The sequence below is a fragment of the Paramormyrops kingsleyae genome, chromosome 6 (genome assembly GCF_048594095.1).
Source record: "Paramormyrops kingsleyae isolate MSU_618 chromosome 6, PKINGS_0.4, whole genome shotgun sequence".
Lineage (NCBI taxonomy): Eukaryota > Metazoa > Chordata > Actinopteri > Osteoglossiformes > Mormyridae > Paramormyrops > Paramormyrops kingsleyae.
In genome coordinates, this window is record NC_132802.1 from 28,577,069 (window position 1) to 28,601,856 (window position 24,788).

At 39.0% G+C, this 24,788-nt stretch overlaps 1 protein-coding gene across 1 annotated transcript in view; it reads right to left on the bottom strand.

The window, feature by feature from the left end:
- Positions 1-720: 720 nt before the first annotated feature.
- Positions 721-24,788, bottom strand: part of hck (HCK proto-oncogene, Src family tyrosine kinase) — a 29,940-nt gene continuing 5,872 nt past the window's right edge. The window contains exons 4-13 of the mRNA XM_023841184.2: positions 21,664-21,754; positions 19,934-20,029; positions 15,973-16,076; positions 14,375-14,524; positions 13,849-14,001; positions 10,087-10,269; positions 8,218-8,294; positions 3,908-4,061; positions 3,046-3,177; positions 721-2,892 (exon numbers count right to left, since the gene is read on the bottom strand). Coding sequence (XP_023696952.2) covers positions 2,690-2,892; positions 3,046-3,177; positions 3,908-4,061; positions 8,218-8,294; positions 10,087-10,269; positions 13,849-14,001; positions 14,375-14,524; positions 15,973-16,076; positions 19,934-20,029; positions 21,664-21,754 — 1,343 coding nt within the window. The 3' untranslated portion in view covers positions 721-2,689. The remainder of the gene's footprint in view (positions 2,893-3,045; positions 3,178-3,907; positions 4,062-8,217; positions 8,295-10,086; positions 10,270-13,848; positions 14,002-14,374; positions 14,525-15,972; positions 16,077-19,933; positions 20,030-21,663; positions 21,755-24,788) is intronic.

The window sequence follows — 24,788 nt, forward strand, 5'->3', positions numbered from 1 at the left end:
AATGATGTTTATATTAATGATCTTCATGTTGGTTTAAAACTATGACACTATCAAAGTGTGTCAGCCATTTCAAAACCTCTACTAAAGTCACCCCAATATTTGCAGCAACCATCTCATACACCCAAGTATTTTTTGATTTGACCACTACCCCACCCTTTTTGGGGTAATCAATTAAGTAGTTAAGTTAATGAATTAGTTGAGCTGGTGGTGAAATTAAACAAATACATGGAATGGCTGAGCTGGTTTGCAAAACAAGCAGTATTCTAGTCATCCAACAAGGTATCAGTAACTTTTTGGAGAATCGAGCAAATTCGTTTTTTTATTGTGTTACTGTTGCATTGTTATTGTGTTGCATTCTGTCAAATGTTAAATGGTATTTTTTTCTGAGCTAATATAAACTTTCTGCCCAGTTAAATAGCCTTTTGTACAATACTGTATATATTTTTACTACTTGTATCTATATCACTTCTGCCAGCTGTTATCAGACGGCTACCACTCTGTCCGGGCTGAATTGTGGATCATCTATTTCAATGACTTTGTTTAAAATTTAAACATTAATATACTTTCAATGGCATATTGCATATCAAAGGTAGTGTAACATTTTTATTATTGTTATTATTATTTAGATTCCAACATCCGTTCTAACCTCTGTTTATTCAAACTCGGCTCCATATATGTGTACTTAATTTGGGGCCTGCTATATTTCAATATGTCAAAATATGTTTGTTATGGTTATTTTATTTCAGTTAAAACATGCAAATCATGGTACAAAGTATCATAAGGGTAAACACATTTCAAGGAAACCAGAGAATAAAAATATATACAGGCAGAAATATAGACTTTATATCAAAATAAACACCTCTCATTATTATTGAATTGCCATATTAAAACCTTATACAGCATACTTATTACTTTGAACTGAATGTATTTATATAAATATATGTAATGTTTTTCAGAAAAAAATATTTAAAACTGAAACAGGGAAAGAGAAATATAGATTTTATAGTTTCCAAATTTATCCAGAACTAAAGTATGTAATATTGAGTGGGGAATAACAAGACAAACATCATATTTAAATATATTATATAATTTTTTCAAAAGCAAAAACAAGAAGACAGTACATCTATTAATCTACCAACCACTTATCCAGTGTAGGGTTGTGGAGAGAAAATGTTACATTTCCATCAAATAAATCAGAAGCACCTTTCAACCGTTATATTATTATAAAATACGGACAATATCACACAGTACTCAAGTGCACATGAAGTCAAAAAGAGCACAAAAATCCTGTTTCTCAGCTGGAAACTGAACAATGGCATGATCTTTTATTTTCCATTTATTAATATAAGAAAGATTGCAATATAAGGGCATCAGCGCTTGACCCTGGCTCACTCAGCTCACATTATAGTTTATTGTAATGGGACATGACTTTGAAGCCTAATATAGGCTGTAAAACTCTTAAATAACTATATCACCTTGAAATAATACTCACTTGGGCTGGCCTGCTGTGACGCACAATGTATTTCATCACAGAAACATGATATAGAGCAGGGCTATTCAACTCACAGTCCTCAAGGGCTGAACCCTGCTGATTTTCCAGCCTTCCTTCACCTGTGAGCCAGGTGTGAAGCCTCTGACCAATCAGAATCAGTAATTATTAAACTAACTACCTGGGAGAACTGAAAACAAGGCCTGGATTTGGAATCGAGGGCCTGAATTGAATAGCCCCGATATAGAGAGTACAGAAGTATCTGAGTCTTTAAGATGCTTGACTAACTGAATATGCAATGCAGAAACATAAATATATACAGTACCATGTAAAACTACACAGATTATGGTTTGATTTAATCAAAGTAAAACGTGTATCCTCAAATGACTGATGAACAAAACCAGTACAATAAAGAAAAAGGTAAAATGCAGTTAATTCCTAAAGTGCTGATTAGCCAAAAAAATTAATGGGTATGCTACACTCCCCAGATATCCCACTGACGTATTTTGAATGTACTCTCCTAATTAAATAATCCAAATGACACTACTCACTATGGGTACTTTACAATAAACCTACCCTTATAAAAGCTTTATGAATGGTTTATAATGAGGTTATTAGGTAGGTCGTAACACTTTGTAAATTATTAATAGACAATTATAAACAAGTTATGTTTTTTTAAAATTAATGAGTTACTACCATTTATATGTAGCAAAAGGAAGTCATACTGTAAAGTGATAACAAGCTATGATGTCTGTCAAAGTGTGTTAGCTTGGCCATTTCAAAACCTCTTTGAAAGTCACCGTACTATTTGCAGTATCAAATACATGGAATGGCTGAGGTGCCCCTGAGGAAGAGATTTGGGAACTGTTCTTCCTACTGGATATCAGTACATTCTTGAAGAACAGAAGGAATCCTTATTGTTACTGCGTTGCTGATCATTTGCATGCACTCTGTTAAACCGTGTTTTTTAGAATTAGAATTTTGTATAGAGTTACTAACCAGATCGATAGTATTAAACATCTTTTTTGTTTGAAGATTTTTGCACTTTACTATATATTTGGAATATATAGAGCTTAGACATGTCACTTATCTGTAACATCCCACATTTGATTTTGCATGTAAAATATAAGGGAATAAGTGTATGTGTGTGTGTTCTGTCCATATGTCCATATGAAACCCAACTGGTTGTGCACATCAGCTTCATGGCTGCTGCTGGTACTGGCTTTCCGTTGCCGTGTAGAAATCTTCCAAAACACTCTGGAGGTACTCGAAGGTGGGCCGGTCCTCCGGCTTGTTCTTCCAACACTCCAGCATGATGTCATACAACTCCTTGGGACAGTTGTCTGTGCGCTGCATGCGGTACCCTCTCTCCAGGGAGCGGATCACCTCTGGGTTTGTCATTCCTGGGTTCCACATACAAAGCAGGTACCGATACATTTGGAAGGAAATGCCAGAGGTGCAGTGAATAAGGTTTAACATTCTGATAAGTAACCAGGATTTAGTGCACACACTACATCTGATTTCAATGAAGTTAGCTTTGTCGACCCTCTACTGACCTGGGTAAGGTGTGCGGCCGTAAGTGATGGTCTCAGTAAGAAGGACGCCAAAAGACCAGACGTCAGACTTGATGGTGAAGGACCCATAGTTGATTGCCTCTGGAGCAGTCCACTTAATAGGGAACTTTGCACCTGTAAGTAAAAATAGCCAGTGGATGTTATTGTTGGTACAGGCCTTCAAAGGTTGTTTCACTCTTAGCATAAAAGGATCCCAATATAATGTAACATCACTTAAATGTAACTATAATAATAATAATAATAATAATTTTTAAAAAATGCATATTGTCATGACCTGCTCGTACGATCCTTCCGTGAGACACGCCCCCCTCGTTAACCTCGTGTGAAATCCCGATGTCATCAGCTGTTTCTTGTTCTTTCCAATCAGTCTTGTGTATTTAAGTCCGCATTGTAGTCTGTTTCCCCAGTCTGGTCATTGACGTTGTCTACCGTATTGTACCTGGTCTTGCCGGTTTCCCTGAATAAATCCCTCGATCCTGACTTCCCGACCCTGATTCTCCGCTCCGAAATTCCCCTGCTCGCCCATCGGTCACAACACATCTCATATATCTACCACTAATTTCCACATTACTTGCAAATATTTCCATATTAGTATTATGAGATTGCCTGATGCCATCATATGAGAATCAATTTAAACCTAGATAAACATCTAGTATATTTTCATATTTGTTTATATAACATAAATAAAGCCTCAAGGTTTTGAATGATGCATAATAAAATGACCCACAACCCTGACAAGAATAAGCAGTTAGAAGATGGATGGATAAGGCAATGACGGTGGCCATTTTGGGACAAACTACACATCAGTGCTCCACGGCAGACCTAGCGATGACTCTCAAATCACCTTCTCTAGCAGTGTACTCATTGTCCTCTATGATGCGGGCCAGCCCAAAATCTGCAATCTTGCACACTAAGGATTTGGAGACCAAGATATTGGCAGCTCGCAGATCTCTGTGGATGTAGTTGCACTTTTCAATGTAGGCCATACCTTCTGCGATCTGAGAAAAGAGATGAAAATACAGTAATTTACAAAAATACTCATAATTCAACTTTTCTTCCAGTACATGGAAAATAACACATGTACATAGTTGCTTAAAATGTAAATGGAACGCTACTGAGAACACACCTAGAAGAAGACTTGAATATGACCTGAAAGGGCAACCACAGCAAAAGCCACAATATGTTTAAATACTATACCGTAGATTAAAAACCATCTGTAGACTACCTAATGGCACGAGAAAGTGCTGATTAAGTTAGTTATTACTAATTTTTCACAATATTTCTGTTTTACAGTACATGAGGTCTACTTATAAAAAACTAATTGCTGAATGAACTTAAATAAGCTACAGACTCTGACCAGGCAGTGGTCTATTTAAATAAGACAGAGCACTCATTTATTTCAGTTTCATAGGAAAAATATTGCTGTCAGGGCCACCAAAGATTCTCAAACAGAATATTCTTTTACCATTGTGTATTGTTTTCTCACAAAATAAATTTTATCTGAAGATTTTACCAGAGATTAATGTTCTACATTTATTCTATCGAGGTTTTCCGTGTCAGTGTGTGCAGGCTGGAGTATTCTCTTAGTAAACTGCTATTTAGATTGGCAGAGGTGGCAATTTCAGGTCTAGAAAGTAAAAATCCAGACCATGATTTACTTTCAACCAACCAGTTGAGCATAAAGTGTCACAGTCACAAAGTACTCAACTGGTTGGTTGAAAGTAAATCATGGTCTGGATTTTTACTTTCTGGACCTGAAATTTCCACCTCTGCAGGTAAGAACCATACAGTAGTATATTTTCTGTGTGTGTGGATTTTTTTCCCCCATTTAGGGACTTCAGGTATCAACACAAGGGAATCACAGGGCCCATACACACATACATGATTACATGTTATGGGCAATTTAAAGACACCACTTCACTTACCAGGTCTTTTTTAAATTCTTTTTTTGGGTGGATGATTCTCATGAATTTAACTGTGCCTTCAACATCGTTTTTCTTTGTTGTAATACTTTTTATTAGCTAAGCAACTTCAAAATAAAGGACTAACTAGCTATAACAGAAACACACACATATTCATAGGCAATTGAACCCTTATAAAAGAGACACATGAATATAAAGATGCTTATTTAGATTACAGTCCCACCTTGTTTAAAAAGCAACTATTGTGTAACCATGTACAATGATGTAATGCTATGGTTCATGGTTGTTGCGTTCACAGGTAACACTTTACTTGAAGGGGCACAAATAATACTTTAATGCTCTTAACCGTGAACCAACAGTTAATGTATCAATTAATCAAATATAGACTTAGTTACATGCAAATTGTTGATTATGTACTTAGCAGCACCTCATTGAGCACAGTGTTAACAGATACATTGCCTTATGGTGTAAATAATCATTATCCACCTACTAGATATTGGTAGATATGATTCTAACCAATAAGAAGGTTTGCTCTAGAAAAAAAAGAGATATGGGAACTTACCACTACTTATCTATTAGTTTTGTTAATTAATGTACTTATATATTAACATTATGTTCATTCATCATTAATAAATCATAATGGATCTTTTATTTCATGCAGTTATTATATTTAAAATATCTGTTAATTCTATCAGGTCAGGTCAGGTCAGGTTGGGGAGCATGTGCTGATGCAGCGCATTGCCGTACCCACCACACAGCGAAACTCCTCGGGATCCCGGTTGGCGACCCCCCCAGGCAGATACACGGTCCAGTCCCACCCTCCGTAAATGACCATCCATCTGCCACTGCATCCCCTTGGCTTGGTCCAGCCACTCGGGTCCTCAGCAATGAGGATCCTGCAAACTGAATCACCCTCAGGGAAATACACCACATGGCCGTAGTGGTGTAGCGGATGTTCCCTCACCATGCAGGTAATGTGCCTCCGGACTCCTCTAGCAACCGTTCATTCGACACAAAGTCAAACCAGCGGTACCCAAGGATTCTCCGAAGAGACACAGTACCAAAAGAGTCCAGTTTTCATCTCAGCTCACTGGATAGCATCCATGTCTCACAGTCATACAACAAGATAGGGAGCATCAGGACTCTAAAGACTTGGACCTTTGTCCTCTTGCAAAGATATCAGGAACACCACACACCCCTTTCCAGTCTACTCAGTTCCCCCATGCTCTTCCAATCCATCTACTGAAGCGGTGGCCAATCTTATCTGCAACGGGCCAGTGTGTATGCAGGTTTTTGGGGTAACCTTTAGGTCAGCTGTTCAAACCCAGGTGTGAGGACTCTTTAGCTAATCAGTCCTCTAATTAGTAATATAATTAGGGAGCTGCAGCGAAAACCCACACACACAGCGGCCCTTTAGAGATGAGATTGACCACCCCTGGTCTACTGACTTCATAGGAATAGTCACCAGAGACATGAATGTCGAGGTAAGTGAATCTCTCTACAAGGTTGACATTCTCCCCACAGACAGACACACTACTGATGGCTGTGCCTAAGAAGTGATTAATGGGCTGGACCTTGGGTTTTATCCAGGACACTCACAATTCCAGACACTCAGACATGTCAGAGCCTCCATTGGCTACGCAAAGATCACAACATCGTTAATAAAGTCAAGATCAGTAAATATTTCTTCACCAAAAGACGCCCCACAGCTGCTGGACCCCATGACCCTGCCCAACACCCAGTCCATGCATTGAATAGAGTAGGAGCAATAACATACACCTGGCAAACCCCAGAATCAACTGGGAAGAACGCGGAGGTTCTCCCTCCACTCTGCACTCACAATGCCAGTGTACAGGCCAGCCATGATATCCATGATATCGGGGGATCCCGCAAAGTCTCAGGATGCCCACAGGGCAACTCGATCAACCGAGTCAAATGCTTTACGAAAATCGACAAAGACTGTAAAAAACCTCTCCCGATATTTGCGCTTGTTCTCGATGAGAACCCTCAATGTCAGGATGTGGTCAATGGTAGACGTCTTAGGTGTAAAACCAGACTGCTCCAGTCGCTGGTAGGCCAGGGTGTTCTACAAAGGGCAAGTTGAGGGAGGCGTAAAGACATTTTCCCCACAGAAATTGATACGCTCATTGAAAGGAGTGAAATCAGACACCATCGGGAGGAGCCGACAGCTACTCCCCAAGTATAGCAGCCATCAGAGCGACTAGACTAAAAGTAGTTGTATCTACCTACAGAGATCTGACAAAGCTTACAAAGCTCCCCCCACAGCAGAGGAAGATGGACATCTTGCCTTTGAGACAAAACATACCTGGATGGGCCGCCTCAAACTGGGACCCAAGTGCCACCATGCAGTGGGCGACACCTCAGCACCACACCAGCCCGACCCCCAACAGGCCTGAGCCTATTAGCTCTCCGACGGCTTTGACTCATCCAGGGATAAGACTCCCGAAGGCTTTCCCCCATCCCCTTCATGGTGCATGCAGCCTTTCTGCAGGTGGCTGCAGCAGAGCTACTCCCACAGAGAGCAGAAGGGTATTGTGGCTGTTTGGACCTAGCTGCTGTGAAATGTTTTACGGTGGCTGGAGTCCCAATCCCACCACCAACCCCCTACATTTTTTCCCTACAAGAGGACCCCTTAATTCTATAAACCAGGGGTGTCCAATTCCGGTCCTGGAGAGCTACTATCCAGGAGGTTTTCTATCCTTCCTGACTTCTGATGAGCCACACCTGTTGTCAGGTAAATACCAGGAACAGGTGTGGCTCATCAGGAGTCAGGTGGGATAGAAAACCTCCTGGATTATAGCTCTCCAGGACCGGAGTTGGAGACCCCTGTTATAAACTACTGAAAGAACAAATAATGAATAAAAAATGGTGAAATACTGATCTCATGTTTGTTCATCATTAATGAATTATGGTGCATCTTTTATCTCAAGTAGCAACTACTGTATATTTGTTTGTGATTTGTACTTGTGTGTGTGGTAACTGAGTTATTACTAAGTTGCAAAGGAGCTGTATTGTAAAACGTTACCTGTTCACAAATACTGGATCATCTCCTCTAAATACAGATGGAGATATGTGTGCCTCTGTCTTCTGTCTGTGGCTTTGCATGGTTCTTACAAATCAGAAATAATTTCAGTCGCTGAAAGTGGATGGACTGTAGCATATGGCTTTGTGTTAATGTTACTTTTCACATGCGGTTTCACCCAAGACTTACCTGGGCTGAAAAGTCAATGAGTTTAGGGAACGGGACTTGGTTGCCCTCGTTACTCTTCAGGAAATCCAGTAAACTGCCTAAAATGAAAATTTTCACTCAAGGTAGTGTCACATTGGGGAGAAAAACTTGATAACTTAAGGCTTTTTAAAGAGATCAACACTGTCAATCTCAAATATGTTAATCTCAGTTTTAAAGGACTGCATTGTGGCCTTCCATGCCTTCCAGTATCACCTGGATATAAACCTAACATCATGATGAAAACAACACAGAAATATATATTTTTTATATATTTATTGTGATGTGTGAATGGTTGCTATGCTACTCCATGTGTCTTTTTAATTGCCCCTTGGGGATAAAGAAAGTGATTAGACTGAGTGATTAGAATGTGAATTGAACTGATAATTCCATAGATTACCCAACACAATGTGATTATTTTAAAGCACAAACTATTATGAAAATGAAGCTGAAATACTAGATGCTTCATACAATTGCAAAACAGTTCTTGAAATAACTCATTCAACTTCCAATGGGTCTGACACCAGCTAGGCCAGAGGACACAAATTCACTCTAATCTCTAACCCACTAGCTCTATCCGTGACTCCCCTCCTCACCCCGTATATTTGACTCCAGGTTACATTTCTGCTGCCTCCCGGAATTGTGTTCCCATGATTCCAGTTTGGAGTCATATTGTCTTTTTGTACTGTTCCACATTTATCTGTTCTATCCCTCCCAGTTGTATTTTATTTAACTTTATTTTGTTCTGTAGAATTTCACCAAGACAATGTCAGGGTCGGCCTCCCGCTGTGGTCCTTCCGTGCCCCTTCCCCGTTTGACCAGCAGGTGGTGCTGGTCATCCCGTCCATACGTCAGTCCTTGTTTCTCCCCTGTCACCTGTCTGGTCTTGTGGCTCAATGTGTAGAGCATGTGGTTGTCTGTGTACCCTTCTGTCCTGAGTACCCTTCTGTCCTATGTTTGAATCCTGCCTCCTGTTTTCGTATTTTGCTCCCTAGTGTTTCAGTTAAGTTTGTCTAGTTATTGTATTTGGTGATTTTGTGTGTGGTTTTTGGTTTTGTTCCTTGTGCCTTCTGCTTGTGTCTTTACCTGTTTAGATTCCCCAGTGTTAGTTTCTGTTTCCTTGGTTGGTTATTAGTTTCCCTGATAGTTTCTTTGAGTTAATTGGTTTCACCTGTGTCTTGTTTCCCTAGTCCTTGTTAATCAGTCTCACCTGCCTTGTGTTAGTCATTACCCCTTGTAGTATATTAGTTTCTGCCTTTGTTCTGTTCCCCGCTGGTTCATCGCGTCGCGTCTCGTATCTAAACCATTGTCTAAGCTCGTGTCTCTGATGTCTACGGTTGTCTGTGGTATGCCCTTGTCTCTGGTTTTCCCCATTGTTGGATTTTACTTTAGTGTCTTGCTTTTCTAGTTAGTTTTTCCATGTGTGTTATTTAGTCTAGTTTATTCCTCCCTGTTTAGTTTTGACCCCTCGTGGTCCTTTTGGTTTTGTGTTTGTAGTGTTTTCTGTTTTGATTAAAACCCTGTTTTGTTTGCTGGAGCCGCAAGTGGGTCGTCCGCCCTTTCTTTGTGCACCATGCCTCGTTCCCGTTCCCGTGCCGTCCAGAACCATGACAGACAATGGTTCAGATTTAAGGGGACAGTCTAACAAGTCAGAAATCTGTGGCTTTGGTTGATTAAATGAAATCAACTGATGTAATGGAATTTATTATCGTAAATTGCAACATGTATTTTCTGGTATTTTCTGTTAATTTTAAGAAACCTCTTGATTTTATATTGGTATTCAATTTTTTAATGCAAGATTAATAGATTTTCAGCGAAAATAAAGTGTAGAAGAAAGGAAGAGGAAATGATTACCTTTCTCCATGAACTCTGTGATTATGTAGATGGGCTCCTCCTTGGTGACCACAGCATGAAGCCGGACAAGTTTGTCATGCTGAAGGGTCTTCATCAAGTTAGCCTCTGCTAGGAAGGCCTCCACCGACATGCTACCTGGTTTCATGGTCTTCACTGCTACTTTGGTGTGTTTATTGTATGTGGCTGGTGTGGAAGGAAGAAACCAAACAACTGATCCACCGACCATATTTACTCAGGAAAGCTGCATTTAAGCATATTTGCACCTGATTATTTGACATAGATATTGCTTGATCACGTTACATCTGTAGTTATTTTGCAAGATGGTGGGTGTGGAATGTAATCGGTGTTGTACACAAATAAACTGCATATTAACCACATGGTGGTGCTATAACAATTATAAATTTGGATGTTGAACAAGGAACCTGAGCAAACAGATTTATCAAGTCACAGTACGTTAAGATATATACTCGTCTCCTCATAAGTAATAGATGTGCTTTGAGGACTACAAAGATCCACCATTTTAGATATTCCTCCATTTTGAGTTTTTTTAAACAATATGAACACAAACCATATATTCAACTGAAGTAAAATTCACTCATATCATTACTGCCACTCTAATTAGTTACCATGATTTAAATAAACTGAAAATAAAAAGTTTAACTGCATTGATATTCTATAAACATCTTCTAAATGTAATCCTTAGTAACTACAGGAATATGCCACTTTATGACTACCTTGTTGATATAAATTCCAAATGTTTGACTTTTAATCATAAGGGTGTCATAAGACAGTGAACATTGATTTTACTGAATATCAATATTGCTGCTTATTAACAATTTCTAACATCTGTTACAAAAAAAATTCTTAAACATTAAAAAGCAAGCACATCTTACATTTCTGGTTGTGACAAAAAAGTGACAGATTGCCCACCATACTTTTAGGCTGAGCAGGTGCTTAAAAAAAAAGTTGAAAAGGAGTTGACAGTGAAAGCACTGCTGTTAACGAGGTTGTGGTCATAATCACATCTTTTTAAGGTTTCAAGGCTTCAAGTGTTATAGTCACATGTGTTCCTCGGAACACAGTGAACTTGTGCTACAGTTGCAGGGTACGGGAAAGGTGCATGAGCCAATAGCATCAACAGCTATGCAAATGAAGGACATAGTGTAAACTAGATTTTCATATTGTTGTTCACTCATAAATGCACTGCAATGGCTGTTAGACAATGACTGTCTCTAGTACAGAATATTGTGAGCACTCTGATAACAACCGTCGTATGAACAATATCACTCAGAAGGTTTAAACAAGTCTATAACATAAATGCCTCGATAGAAGTAAGACTGTAATACATTGTGTTAAGCCTTTTTGTCTGTGTCAGAACAGATTATCCTTTTTCTTGAGTACCGTGGTTGAAATAAGCAGCTACAGTACTGTGCAAAACTCTTAGCTAGTCAAAAAAAAATGTTTAAAGCTACTTATCTGGACATGTGTATATGTTCTCCAGACAAAAAATAAAATTTAACATTAGAACATATGCAAATTAAGAGTAAAAGAGAGGGTAACCACCTAATCAATGTCAGGCGGGACACTATGAGCTAAGACCGGGATTGTAAACTACTTTCAATTAAAAAGACCTTGCTGTGTGCTGATTGGTCAGTCTCCTATCATCATGCATGTGTCACTAATGTTAAAGTGAAACAGCTGGATGAGTCTTTTAATCAAGGAAACAAACCAGTAAAAGCACAAGAATAATTTAACTAATTAGCCAGGCACAGGAGCCTTTCAGTTTTAAAGTATGGATTAGGTTAACAAGAATTTCTTGTTCTCCAAAAAAGTGATTGATATAGGGTTGCAACAACTAATCGATTAAAATCGACTATTAAAATAGTTTATTTTAATAAACTAATTTAATAATCGAATAGTTGGGTCTACGTTATTATACATATAAGTAGCCTACAGTGGTTACCCCTTAATTTGGGAGCAGTAAGCTAACCAAAGCCGCGGTGGCAGTAAAGCACCATTAAGCTGGATGCCGACTGCCATAAAAGAAAAAGAGGACGAGAACCAATGCCGTGCCCTGAGTAACTTACGTGATGAATTCTGGAAGAATTGAAAAAAAATGCTTGAAAAATGTTGGAGGCGGACACAGCAGTCTTGTTTTAATTCTGCCAGAAACGGTAGTAGGCCTATTTGACGACAATTAGCTGAAATTAGGTCGGAGAGACACGTACTGATGCATTATGTGACGCTGTGGAGTTTTTGGATTATTTTATGCAATTATTCAGATTAATTCATGCAAATCCTTCATTCAGTGGTGTAGTGGAGGGTAAATACACATAAACGCCGTTTACGCGACTTTTAAATTTACAAAACGGCGTTTACTCACCTTTTTTGAGATGACTAATGTTAAGGATATGAATAGTTACCCACTGTTTTTACTGCTGTGCATATAGTTTACCCACCTTAAATTTTTTGTTACCACTACACCACTGCTTCATTTCTTCATGATAGAAATTTATAGTAATATCAAATGTTGTAGAACTCAAGACCAGTTTTTGAAGGTCTCGATCTTAATGTCTTTGAAACAGCCGTATTTGTACTCCATGATACGTTGTTCGTATCATGGACTCGGAATTATATTTCGAGACCTGCCGAGGCACAACTCTGAGAATATTCCTATTAATGAGCCGTTTACTGTCGGATTTGGATAACTTCTCACTTCAAGTGCAACCAATGACGTTACTGCCAACCACATTACCCGCCCCGCCCCTTCATAGACGCACATGTGTGCACATGAACACAGATGAAGTCGTGCTTGTCTGGGAAAGATGTCAACACTATTATCAAATGTGGCTACATTTACCACAAAGTGTTTACCCTGCCATTCTAAAGCTCACAACAGAAGTCATTTAATGCTACCTTTCCTATAGAACAGGTCTATATCTCGTCCTTTTATTAAACAAACTAAATAGCCTTATGTTATTGATCTTATTTACAGTTCATCACTGTAGTATGCGCACACAACCGGACACGTTTTAAAACGAAATTTGCCGCCTGCCGTTCACGGGTTTTTCCTCACCAATCATCCTTTTTGCGCCGTTCAGTCACTAAAGTCTATGGTGTAAAATGCGGACTTTTTCTCCTCAATAAATGTTTACTGTTTGTCCGTAATAAATGCAGATACACTCGCTCGCGTACTCTCTCTGTATCAACATTAAATAACATTACAGAATTATTTAATACTATTCTTAGTAGCAGCAGCGGTAGTCTGTGCTTTTACATAAAAAAAAACTGGAGTACTGAATACATTATCTAAAGCTCCATGCTGGTTGCACTTCATAAAAAAAGATTTTGTGTTTTTCGTTACATTGATTCAGCTGCTACAAAAATTTTATTTTTTGTACTCTTAATGTACTGTAGCATACATAGCAACAACAATACAAGGGCTTTAAGGACTCTATTTCTATGTTAACAGTCCTTTATTGTTTTCATTTTAACATAGGTTTTTATGATTTCCTTGTTTTGTGGTGTTAGGTTTGTTTTATGGTTGCAATCAAGCTTTAAATTGTTGTGGCAGTGTGTGTCTCTGGGGGTTAGACCTCTGTGTGTGTGAGTGGGAGGTTGCCAGTTCAAACCTTATAGTCCGCACAGTGATTTCACCATCGTGCCCTTTGGCAAGGCCATGTCCCTATTTTCACAACTGTACATGGCTTTGAAAAACAGTTTGAGAAATAAAATACTAAGCTTTTTATGGTGGTTACTCACCCATCCAGACCTCCCCAAACTGTCCTGCACCCAGCTTCTTGTCCATCTTCAAGGACTCTCGAGGAATCTCCCAGGCATCCTTCTGCCATGGCTGCTGCGGTTTGGAGTTTATGCAGGGAACCGAAAGGGTGTGGCACAGCCCATCAGCCTGTTCTGTAAAGACAAAGACACATGCACATAATGGGATTAGCTTTATGTTACTGTTGGCAATAACAATACAAATCAAGCAATGCCCACACAGTGCCCTTAAAATTGCTGTAATTAAATGTAGCAAATGCAATTCTAATCCCAAAAGAAAGTAGCAATTCTAATCTTGTCTTTAGATGTTTATAAGGACTTAAATATAATCACTTCAGTAAATGGCTCTATAAACAAAATAACCATATTCCTATACATGTTTGTTTTCACACTATCCTTTGTATCTTTCAAACTATACTCACAAATGTCTTTGTATACTTAACTGGGCCTTAGGAGGACAATGAATCTATGGTTGCACCATTTACATATATTAGTTAGGAGTACTTACTTTTATAGTGGCTAACCAACTCTTGTAAGTTATTAAAGGTGATCCTGGGTGAGATATAAAAGCCGCCGTTGTCCAGGGAGCGGATCTTGTAATGCTTCACGGTATCACCAGATTGACTAGAACTGTCTCTCACCGACAGTGAGTAGCTACCTATAGGGGAAGTTGTAGAGACCAATCATAAGGACAGTCAATTTCAAACACAGATAATTGTAAATATCATATTTCAATGTCACATTATAATGACATTCTGGGTATTACCTGCATAATAAAGAGCCGATTTATGTTAGAATTATTGATCGTGCATTTGTTCCAAATTATACATTTTACACAACATCAAATACAGTTTGGCTTTTGCATTTAACAACCTTAAATATCACTGGTATTTTGACCCAGTGTTTTTCTTTTTCTTGACTATTTTTGAATAAATTTTCATCATAAAATATAATAAAATGACCACATAATGTTTCTAAAGCCAAGGTGAACAGATTGCAATGACCTTATAAGTTGGGACTAGAACCATAACAGATTTGTGGGTTTGCACCTAGTTAAACAGCAGCCAAAGAACATTATTAAAATCTTAATCTTCTGAGTGTGTGGGTTTGGTAGCGTGCAATGACGAGATGGAGGGTTAGATCAGAAGTGTCACTGTGGGCGTTTTAAATGTGGAAGCTGACACTTCCTTTTGATGGTTAAGCATTCTCTGGTATTTGACATATAGATATAACACTAGGAAGTAACACTTTACTTGGAGGCACAATATACTATTATTCTCTTAATTGATCATAAACCAACAGTTACTTAATGTATTAATTAACCAAACAGCCTTAGAGCACAGGAGGAATGTCATTAGAACAAAAAATTATGCAATATTAAATGGAAAAATGTTTACGTAATGTCTCAAGTGCACTACTCTAGTGAAAGAGAACAAGTGTGAGAAGGAGGCAGAACATTTAAGATGCGATGATGAAAAGCAGAGATACCAAACACAGCAGACACACATGGCCCCAAAGGTTAAGTCCATGGCCCACCAACTGTAGTCATGCAGAGAACAGAGAGTTCTTTCATTCTCTTTTCCTGCCCGCATGGTAATAGGCAGAAGGCATCTATCAGTCGCTTATATGTAGTTAAGCCACAACTCAGGCTCATTCCATGATAGGAAAAGTAAAAGCTGAACTTTAACATTCGCACAAATGTCTGTAAATGACAAATGTTTCTTTCACTCTGGACTATTTTACCTTTACTTTACACACAGTGTTAAATATGTGTCTAACCAAATTTCAAAGCTACAATATAAAATATGATTAATATTATATTATATATTTGATGCTGAGGTTATCATCACACTTGCAGTTAGATAACATGGTGATCTACGCACAAAAATGTCATATACCTTAGGTAAGAAAAACAAAGTTTTTTTTTCTTCCCTGTAATTAATTGTGAATTTTGTAGGAATCTGATGATACTACAACCAACTCTTTCTATAAACCACCCTATGAATCATAATATACAACTGGTCTGTATATTGGGTCTCACTAATTAAATTGTAATGGTTTGGTCATATCCAGTGACTCCAGTGACTAGGAATGGAAAAGACTCACCTGTAGTGGTCTCACTGTCACGGATCATGAAGGATCCAGCTTGATTACCAGATGCCAGAAGCTGCCTTTCTGCATCTTTCCTGCTCACACCTTTGGTGAACCACCTGCACAGAGTGAAGGCAAAGAAAATATGCAAAGATAATTTGGCTTTTGACATCTGAACCACTTGTAATAAGAAGACTTGTATCTCGTTTTGAGAACAGCTCTTTAAACCTTCAATGAATGGAACTGTTCCTATTTGTAAAGCATTAGAAGGTGCGTGTTCTGCATTCTTCCTCTTCATGCATCATGTTTTTCATCAAAAACTGAACAAGTCAAAAACTTAGAGCATGAAACCTGTAATGATTTTTGTTGAAATCTGCCGTGGATTATATTTTACACTGCAGGCTTTATTATTTTTAAATAAAATAAATGGAATTAGCTGGTATTTTTTCTGTTTTGTGTGTTTTGATTTGGAAAATGTTCTCTATAAGTCTGTGGTAAGGGAAAACAATATTCATTACCAAGACTCTGTATTATTATGAAAGTACAAGGCTTCAACAGTATAATTGAGGCATTTAAAATTTATAAATTGATTAAATAAAAGTACACAAATTTCCAAATAACCACATTTCTCTCTGGTATTCTTTTTATACTATTATTCATTTTGAGTACACACAAGTCCATCCATTTTCTGTAACTGCTTGTCCAGCTGAAGAAATTCAGTCTGCCAAAGACTATGATGGTGCACCTCTACACTGCCATCATTGAGTCCATCCTCACCACCTCCATCACCGTCTGGTACCCTGCTGCCACTGCTAAGGACAAGAGCAGACTACAGCGCATCATCCACTCTGCTGGGAAGACGATCGGCTGCAACCTTCCATCTTTACAGGACCTGTACGAGTCCAGGTCTCTGAAAAGAGCTGGAAGGATTATGGCTGACTCCTCTCACCCTGGTCACAAACTCCTTTGGACTCTCCCCTCTGGCAGAAGGTTGCGGTCCATTGGGACCAAAACATCACGCCATAGGAACAGTTTCTTCCCCAACATGGCCCGCCTCATCAATAAGGCCAGGAACACTCACTCAATTACTATTTCCCCATCCTAGCTCAAGAATGCACTCTCCTAAATATGTATATATTTCCACTGCTGTATCATATTCCACATACACTGACTATTTATATTAGTACCTGTACATACTTTATGTGTATATATTTATATATTAACCACCTCATCTCAAGTCTGGCACCAACCACCAAAGCAAATTCCTTGTATGTGTGAACGTACTTGGCAATAAACTCGATTCTGATTCTGATTCTATTCAGGGTCATAGGGGGACCGGAGTCTATCTCAGAAGCTATGGGCACAAGGAAGGGAACAACCCAGGACGGGCTGCCAACCCATCACAATGCACACTCACACACCATTCACTCATACAAGCACACCTATGGACAATTTGGTAACTATAGTTAACCTCAGCATGTTTTTGGACTGTGGGAGGAAAGCGGACTACTCAGAGGAAACCCTATGATGATACAGGGAGAACATGCAAACTCCACACATATGGAGCCAAGGTGGAGACTTGAGCCGTGGTCCCAGAGGTATGAGGCAACAGTGCAAAACACTGCACCACTGCGATGCCCTCAGGCACAAGTCAGGAGATTAAAATGTATTATGTGTGATTCTGTGACTGACTCTTCAGAAAATGCATGAGCAGGTAGAAGGGCAGACTGGCTTGTAGGTGTATTCACTTTTGGGGAATTTAATCCTGTCTCACTCTGCATCTCGCATGCCCTTCCCCTGCTGTGAGTGTTTCCAAGCAGTTAGTCAAACAGGCATTTCTAAATGGCCCATAGTGTTTGTGCTTGTGTGTCTGTGTGTCTATGTGTCTGTGTGCCTGTGTGTCTATGTGTCTGTGTGCCTATGTGTCTGTGTGCCTATGTGTCTATGTGTCTGTGTGCCTATGTGCCTGTGTGTCTGTGTGCCTATGTGTCTGTGTGCCTATGTGTCTATGTGTCTATGTGTCTGTGTGCCTATGTGCCTGTGTGTCTGTGTGCCTATGTGTCTGTGTGCCTGTGTGTCTATGTGTCTGTGTGTCTGTGTGCCTGTGTGTCTGTATGCCTATGTGTCTGTGTGTCTGTGTGTCTGTGTGCCTGTGTGTCTGTGTGCCTGTGTGTCTATGTGTCTGTGTGGCTTTGTGTCTATGTGTCTGTGTGCCTGTGTGTCTGTGTGTGCTCTCCAAAAGACAGGATGCTCCATGCTGTATGTTTAGGGCAGCTAGGGAGGGGATCCAGGCTCCTGTGCTGGATGGCCAGAATATTACAACTACTGCAGAAACAAAGTGTACTTAACTGAAGTGTTTTTGCATTGTCTCATGTTTTGCACTTTAAGTATTGTGAAAACCCTCCCTTCAATGAGGTGGCATTTTGCACCATGGTGGTGAGGAAACACTTTTTTCATGCTGCTCTATAACTGCACATGGATGGAAAGGTAATAAAGTCCCCTGGACTTGACTTGAGCTATGCGATAAATATAAGAAATTTTATAATAACTGAATAATATGATGCAATATATTATGACCTATAATATGTGTTAAAAATCCTCAAGTTTTAATTATGTAGTCATCAAGTGATATTTTCTGGTTTTCAGCCAAGACTATGGTAAGGCCAGGTTCTCTAGATCAGTGTTTCCCAACCCAGTCCATGGGGACCCTCAGAAGGTTCACGTTTTTGCTCCACTCCAGCTCCCTGCCAGATAGTCTACATTTTTGCAAAAATGTAGACTCCCCGAGGGTCTCCAAGGACCGGATTGGGAAATACTGTTTTGAAATCCTGACTGAATGCATGACTATTGGCAGCGCCAACCCTAAATGGAGGGAGAAGGAGGAAAACTTTTAGGCACTAGGGGAGGCCATTGATATGTCACTCTGGATAATGGTTGCTTTGGCTGTGGGAGGGGGGAATTGAAGATACTGCACAACATTATACAGTGGTACCTCGGTTTTCGAACTCACTAGAACTCGAATTTCTTGAAAGTCGAACAAACCAGTTTGACCTAGAACTCGATCTGAATATCAGAAGTCGAACCGTGAACGCTGACCTAATATAAATTGTACGCGGCAGGAAATGAGTCATACTACAATGCAATTCTTACTTGAATGCCTTCTTCACAGACTGGACGATTAAACAAATAAAGCAGCGCAACATTACAGTAACTAACAATAAATAGACCATTAACTTACATGTACTATTAGAGCATTTATGTTACTTATTTAAACTTTATTTTACGAGGTAAATTAACTGAAAACCAGTTCTCACTGCTTTACGTGATATTCGGGAGATACAAATGTCATGCGTGTAACTGAACTCTTCAGCCAATAAGGGCAAAGGTGTGTCATTACGGAGGTAGTTTCAGTTTGTGCAGCCGCGTGAGAGGTCGCAATGCATCTAACCATAATGCATTACGTCAGGATCAGAATGCGTTGCTTTAAGCCAGCGCTGTAAGCAAGTCGAACGCACCCAATGACCGGACTGGGGAAACAAACTGAATTGCAGACATACAGAGGACTAATGACAACAACCAGAAACAGCTGATCACATGGGGATCCCACACGTGGTTAACAAGGGGGCGTGGCACAAGGAAGGAGCGGACGATCGGGGCAGGACAGGGGTAATGTAGGGATAAGATCTTTATCGTTTTGGAAGCCATTAAGAAAAAAATGCTGGTTTAATTTTGGGGGGCTGGGAACCAATTCATTGGTTTTCCATTATTTCTTATGCGAAAAATTTGGGTCAGTGTCATGGTGCAAATGTGGAATTCGCTTTATACACTTAAACCAAAGTATGCATTATGCTGGAATCAGGCCGGGGTGTATTTATATAACTGTCTGTAGCATTAACAAACTGGGTTCACCTGCTTTACCCAATTCATTAAGCCACAGCCCTCACTGTCTGGTACAGTATGTAGGTAGCGTACTCACTCCTCAGTCTCCAGGGTGTCTTTGGCCACATAGTTCCTTGGGATGAAGCCTTCCTGTCCAGTACTGATAGACATTGCGTTCCACCACTCTCCAGACCTACAGTGGAATACAAAGATCAAAATGCGGGAAAGAAAAGAGATTTTCATTGCTGTGTCTCCAGCATTCTTGGTTATTCAATTGACATAATAAAATGAAATGAAATGATAACAGCAATAGGATGCAAAGTAAAACTTCCTGGTTCACTGTTAATCTACAGCTTAATGAAATATACTTTTGAATACACTTACATATATGCACAGTATTAAAACCACTGTAAAAATGACTTCCTGTTTAGAATCTCCTGCTATAAAACAAGACTATGGTTAAAGAGAAAACCCTACCAGTGTTCAGTTTTGGGCATTTCAGGTCCAGAAAGTACAACCCCAGACCAAGATTTTGTTTCTACCAACCAGTGGAGTACTCTGTAACTGGGACTCAACTGGTTGGTAGTAACAAAATCTTTGTCTGGATTTGTAGTTTCTGGACCTGAAATGCCTAACATTGCCAGTGTTTACATTTACAGAGAGTGACATATTTATTTCAAGGGATTAGACTTTGGTTACTTTTATTCTGCAAACAATTCTGGCAATATTGCATTTGAACCATAATATAAGTTTTGAGCCTGTGTCAGTGGTTGGCCTCATCAGGAACTGTTTATACAATTTAGTTATTTAAATCGCAATGTGGTTAAAAGGGGAAGTTCTGTTCTCAAAGAACGACTTTGTTTTTTACACAATATACTATATTTTGTGATAGTCCTCCAAAACGGTTCATTGTTATTTGCACTTTAGATTCATGTTTGTGCATGAAAATGCACTGTAGATTTACCTTGAATCTATTTTTAATGCTTACACGTCTTTAACACTTACAATACAGGTACGCTCCTAGGAAAGTGAAGCTACCTTTGAAATATATCTGTGTATTTTTCCTTTGTATGGCTAACACAAAACCAAGGCTCCATTGTCTCCTTAACTCTTATTCTGCTTGCATGTATATGACAATTGCAAAGAAGGTGTGGCAATATGTTGCGTCCATGCTATTTTCTCACCTACTGCCATAGCAGGTGCTACACCATGGATAAACAGCTCGCAAACCAACAGCATAATGATAGCATAATGGTTTGCTGTCATATATCTGCAGTCTGTTCGGAGAATGCAAACCTCTCAGGCAGGCTGCAATTACAATCTGTTTACAGCTATATTGTGGGTGCTCTTAACAGCAGCCTCAAAGCATAGCATGGATATCATACAATGGGAGGGCTGCTGGGAGTTTGCATATATTGAGTGGGCAAGGCCAGCAGCATAGCCACATGCTTTGCATGTATGCAGTTCAGTTCATGAAGGCAAGAGCTTCTGTTTTTCTAGCACTCATAACTCTGTCAGGTTTGAGTGCATTTGGACAGCAGCATTTACCTCAGAATCGATTTTACTTTTGAAAATGAGCATATATGTTTTATGGCAAGTGGTACACATTTATCTCTGACCCTGAGCTTTAACAAACGAAGTACAATGAACTACGGGTCCTCTTTTGCATGCAGCACTGTTCTATCACCATCTGTAGGATTTAATGCATCTTCTATCTCTCACCAAACTAAACCAAAGACCAGAGCAGTCAGGCTGGAGCTCCAATTCACATAGTTATTTCTAATCATTTAAAGTTGGTTTGTGCGGTTTTGCTTGAGTGACACTCACTCTTCAAGGACTTTCAGTTTCTCTCCTTTCTTGAAGCCAAGGTCTCCATCATGAATGGCTTCATAATCATACAGTGCAATCACAATGTTTTCTGTCCATGAAAGGAACAAAATACATCAATGAGGAACCACAACACAAGCATATTCTGAGAAAAAAATACATTTCAAAATGGAAAAAAGACAAATAAATTCATTCTCTGATTTCTCGATTAAAAACACAAATTAGTAAAAAATACAAGTATATCAACAGAAACTGAATAGTTGGAAAGTGTTTAATTCTTTTAAATAGGATGGTAACATTTAACAACCAAGCAAGCAGAACTGCATTTTTTTTTACAGGCATTTGAGATGATGGAGATGATGTAACAAACAGTGAACTTGAGAAGCACGTTTTTGACAAAAGTGAATGGCTCTGTGAGAGATTACTCTGCATTTCTGCTATCTAAAGGCAGCATTTTTTCATAGGTGGTATAGGTATGTCTAAAAAAATATCAGATGCTAGTTTTTGGATCACATTCCTATAAGTCAAAGGCACTTTAAAGTTTTGCTGACATGCTAATTCTAGCTGCCCGTTGCAAAAAGACTTTTTTCCATCAATTTAGACTCTTTCAGGCTTATTAACTAATTCTCTGACATGACCAGGGTTGAGCCTAATAGTGTATTTTTCTGAATAAAACTAACCACTATTTTATAGAAATGGTTAAATGTAGCAGCTCAGACTGCCGAATACAGCACAGATTGCTGTGCCTCTTCTCAAATGTCCCAAGGAAAGCAAAAAAGATGCCATAGCAAAGCTGAATTTGACTACTTTGAGGGTTTTAAAGAAGCATAATGAAACTGCTGAAGTAACAGTTCATAGACTACATGGGTATGTTTGAAAGAAACAGGGAAGCAAGTGGGACTCACATTTTCTGTATTATGGCACCCACAGAAATAACTGGGAAAAAATCTATGTGTTTAAAGTGATGTGAGTATGGAGAAGTGCTTGTGAGGGATTATAAAAACCTGCAAATTGCTGAGTAAGATTAATAAGTTCATCTTAAAGTTAACTGCCTAATAAAACAGCCAAAGACTCTCTGCTGTTTGGCTTTGAAAGTGAAACCGAACCCCAGACCATAAAATATCTTTGCTTATTTGTCTATGAATCTACGAATCTATTACTTGTGGACCAGCTACAGCTGATCATAATTTCATGTTTGAGTAGCGTACAGCAGGACAGGGATATTTCTGTTAGCGCTTAGCAGTGTCACGGCCGTTACACTTCCTCCCCACCACATCATACATAAGTGTAATATTCTGTTCACATTAACCTAGTTTCTGTTTCTGCTGCATGACTTTGGCTGCCGATGTAACATTCAGTACCACCCAGGTCTGAGATTTTTATTTTCCAGTGAAGACAAACACTGAAAATGTACTTAACTTTTTCAGACATTATGTCTGGTGAAATACAATGATTAAATAATTTACTTGTGGGTTTTGTTCTCGATTTCTTTAGCACATTTCATAAAACATACTTAACATTCTCATGACTTTAAGACCATTTCTCAGAACTGGTTATAGCACAACAGTATGGTTTAGTTGCAAAAACCTGTAACTTACCAAGCCAATTAACTCATGTCTCCAAAGCAAACACTTGTATCAATGAATTAGTCAGTGCCACCAAAACGAAAAGCATCATCAGCAATGTTTTAACAATGAGAGTCAAAATGCTTAGATATATTATGAAAATGTCAGTGTATGAATGCTTCTGAGCTGCAGACTTCTGAATGATAATCATTTCCCACTCCACTGTCGCTGGCTGATAATTATTTTTAGCAAACTGACACATATTCGTGTCAAAGATACCAGCAGTTTCACCTCTGCAAGGCTCTGCATTACAGAGCATAGAGTTCACTGGCAAGAAAAAGCACTCACATGCTCAACTTTTTAAGTTCTCAAGACACAGTACAATAGCAAACAAAAAAGTCATGCAGCAGAGTATAGCACAAAAACAGCAAAAGGGCAGTACAATGGCAATACTAGAAATGGCAATACTTTGCTGCATTTCTCTGATGATTATTACAGTTTTTCTTGATTGCTTTGGAGCATTTCTCAATTGGACAATTAAAATTTGCAAAACAACAAGGGTAATCCCTAGGGGTGCACCGATCGATCGGCGCACCGATCGATCGGCCTCGATCACGTTAATTTGAGGGGATCAGAAATCGACCATATTCCCATGAGATCCACCGATCTTAGTTATATGCTTTTAACTCTTTGGGGTCGAGTATGTCGTCGACGACATCGCGTACTTTTCGCGTCTATTTCAGTTTATAAATATCTCGCTGAAATCTTAATGTATAATCATGAAAAAAACGCTGGCTAAATCCGTAATCTGTCTTCTTTTCAAAACGTCCATTGTCGGAAGTATTAAAGTTTTTTTAATTAGGTTAAATCGGCAAAAAAGTAAACCATGTCATCTTACTTTGTTTTACCTGCATCGGGGGCGCGTAGTACCGCTCTCACCCGAAGATCGCTATTCACATTCTAAATAGCCGCATTAGCGCGTATTCAAATCGCATTCGCATGGTAATTTGATTAACAGCGCAACGGTGAAACGCGATCCAGATACATCCCCTTCAGCGCCATAAAAGGGGGTTGGGGACGTGGCCAGGTGACAATGGCTCATTCATACACATGAAAGTTGCTACATATTCAATGAAAGGAGCCAGAAATAGTTACATGAGTTAGGTTTTTCTTATTTATTTATCCAAATTAATGTTGCATCTACACCATTTAGTCATCTTCATGTAGCCAAGACTTTGGTGATCAGATATCTGGGATCAAAACAAACTGCCAGCATTGCTTACTATGTACTTTTATAATGTTTCTGCAAGTGTTCCAAACTGCATTTTGCAATGTCTATACTTTGATGTCAAATTTTAAACTTAACAAAAATCTGACATATTTACAATATATATTAAAATAAAGATGAGTGTAATGGCAAAACAAATATATAAGAAATAATTTATTTGCCATGAATTAAGTGTGATGAAATGTGTGATCATGCCCCAGTCAGTGAAAGTGTATTTCCTACCGCTAGGCCCCAGAGGGTTAAATCAGCCTTTTCTCCCATTCCCGAGAGAG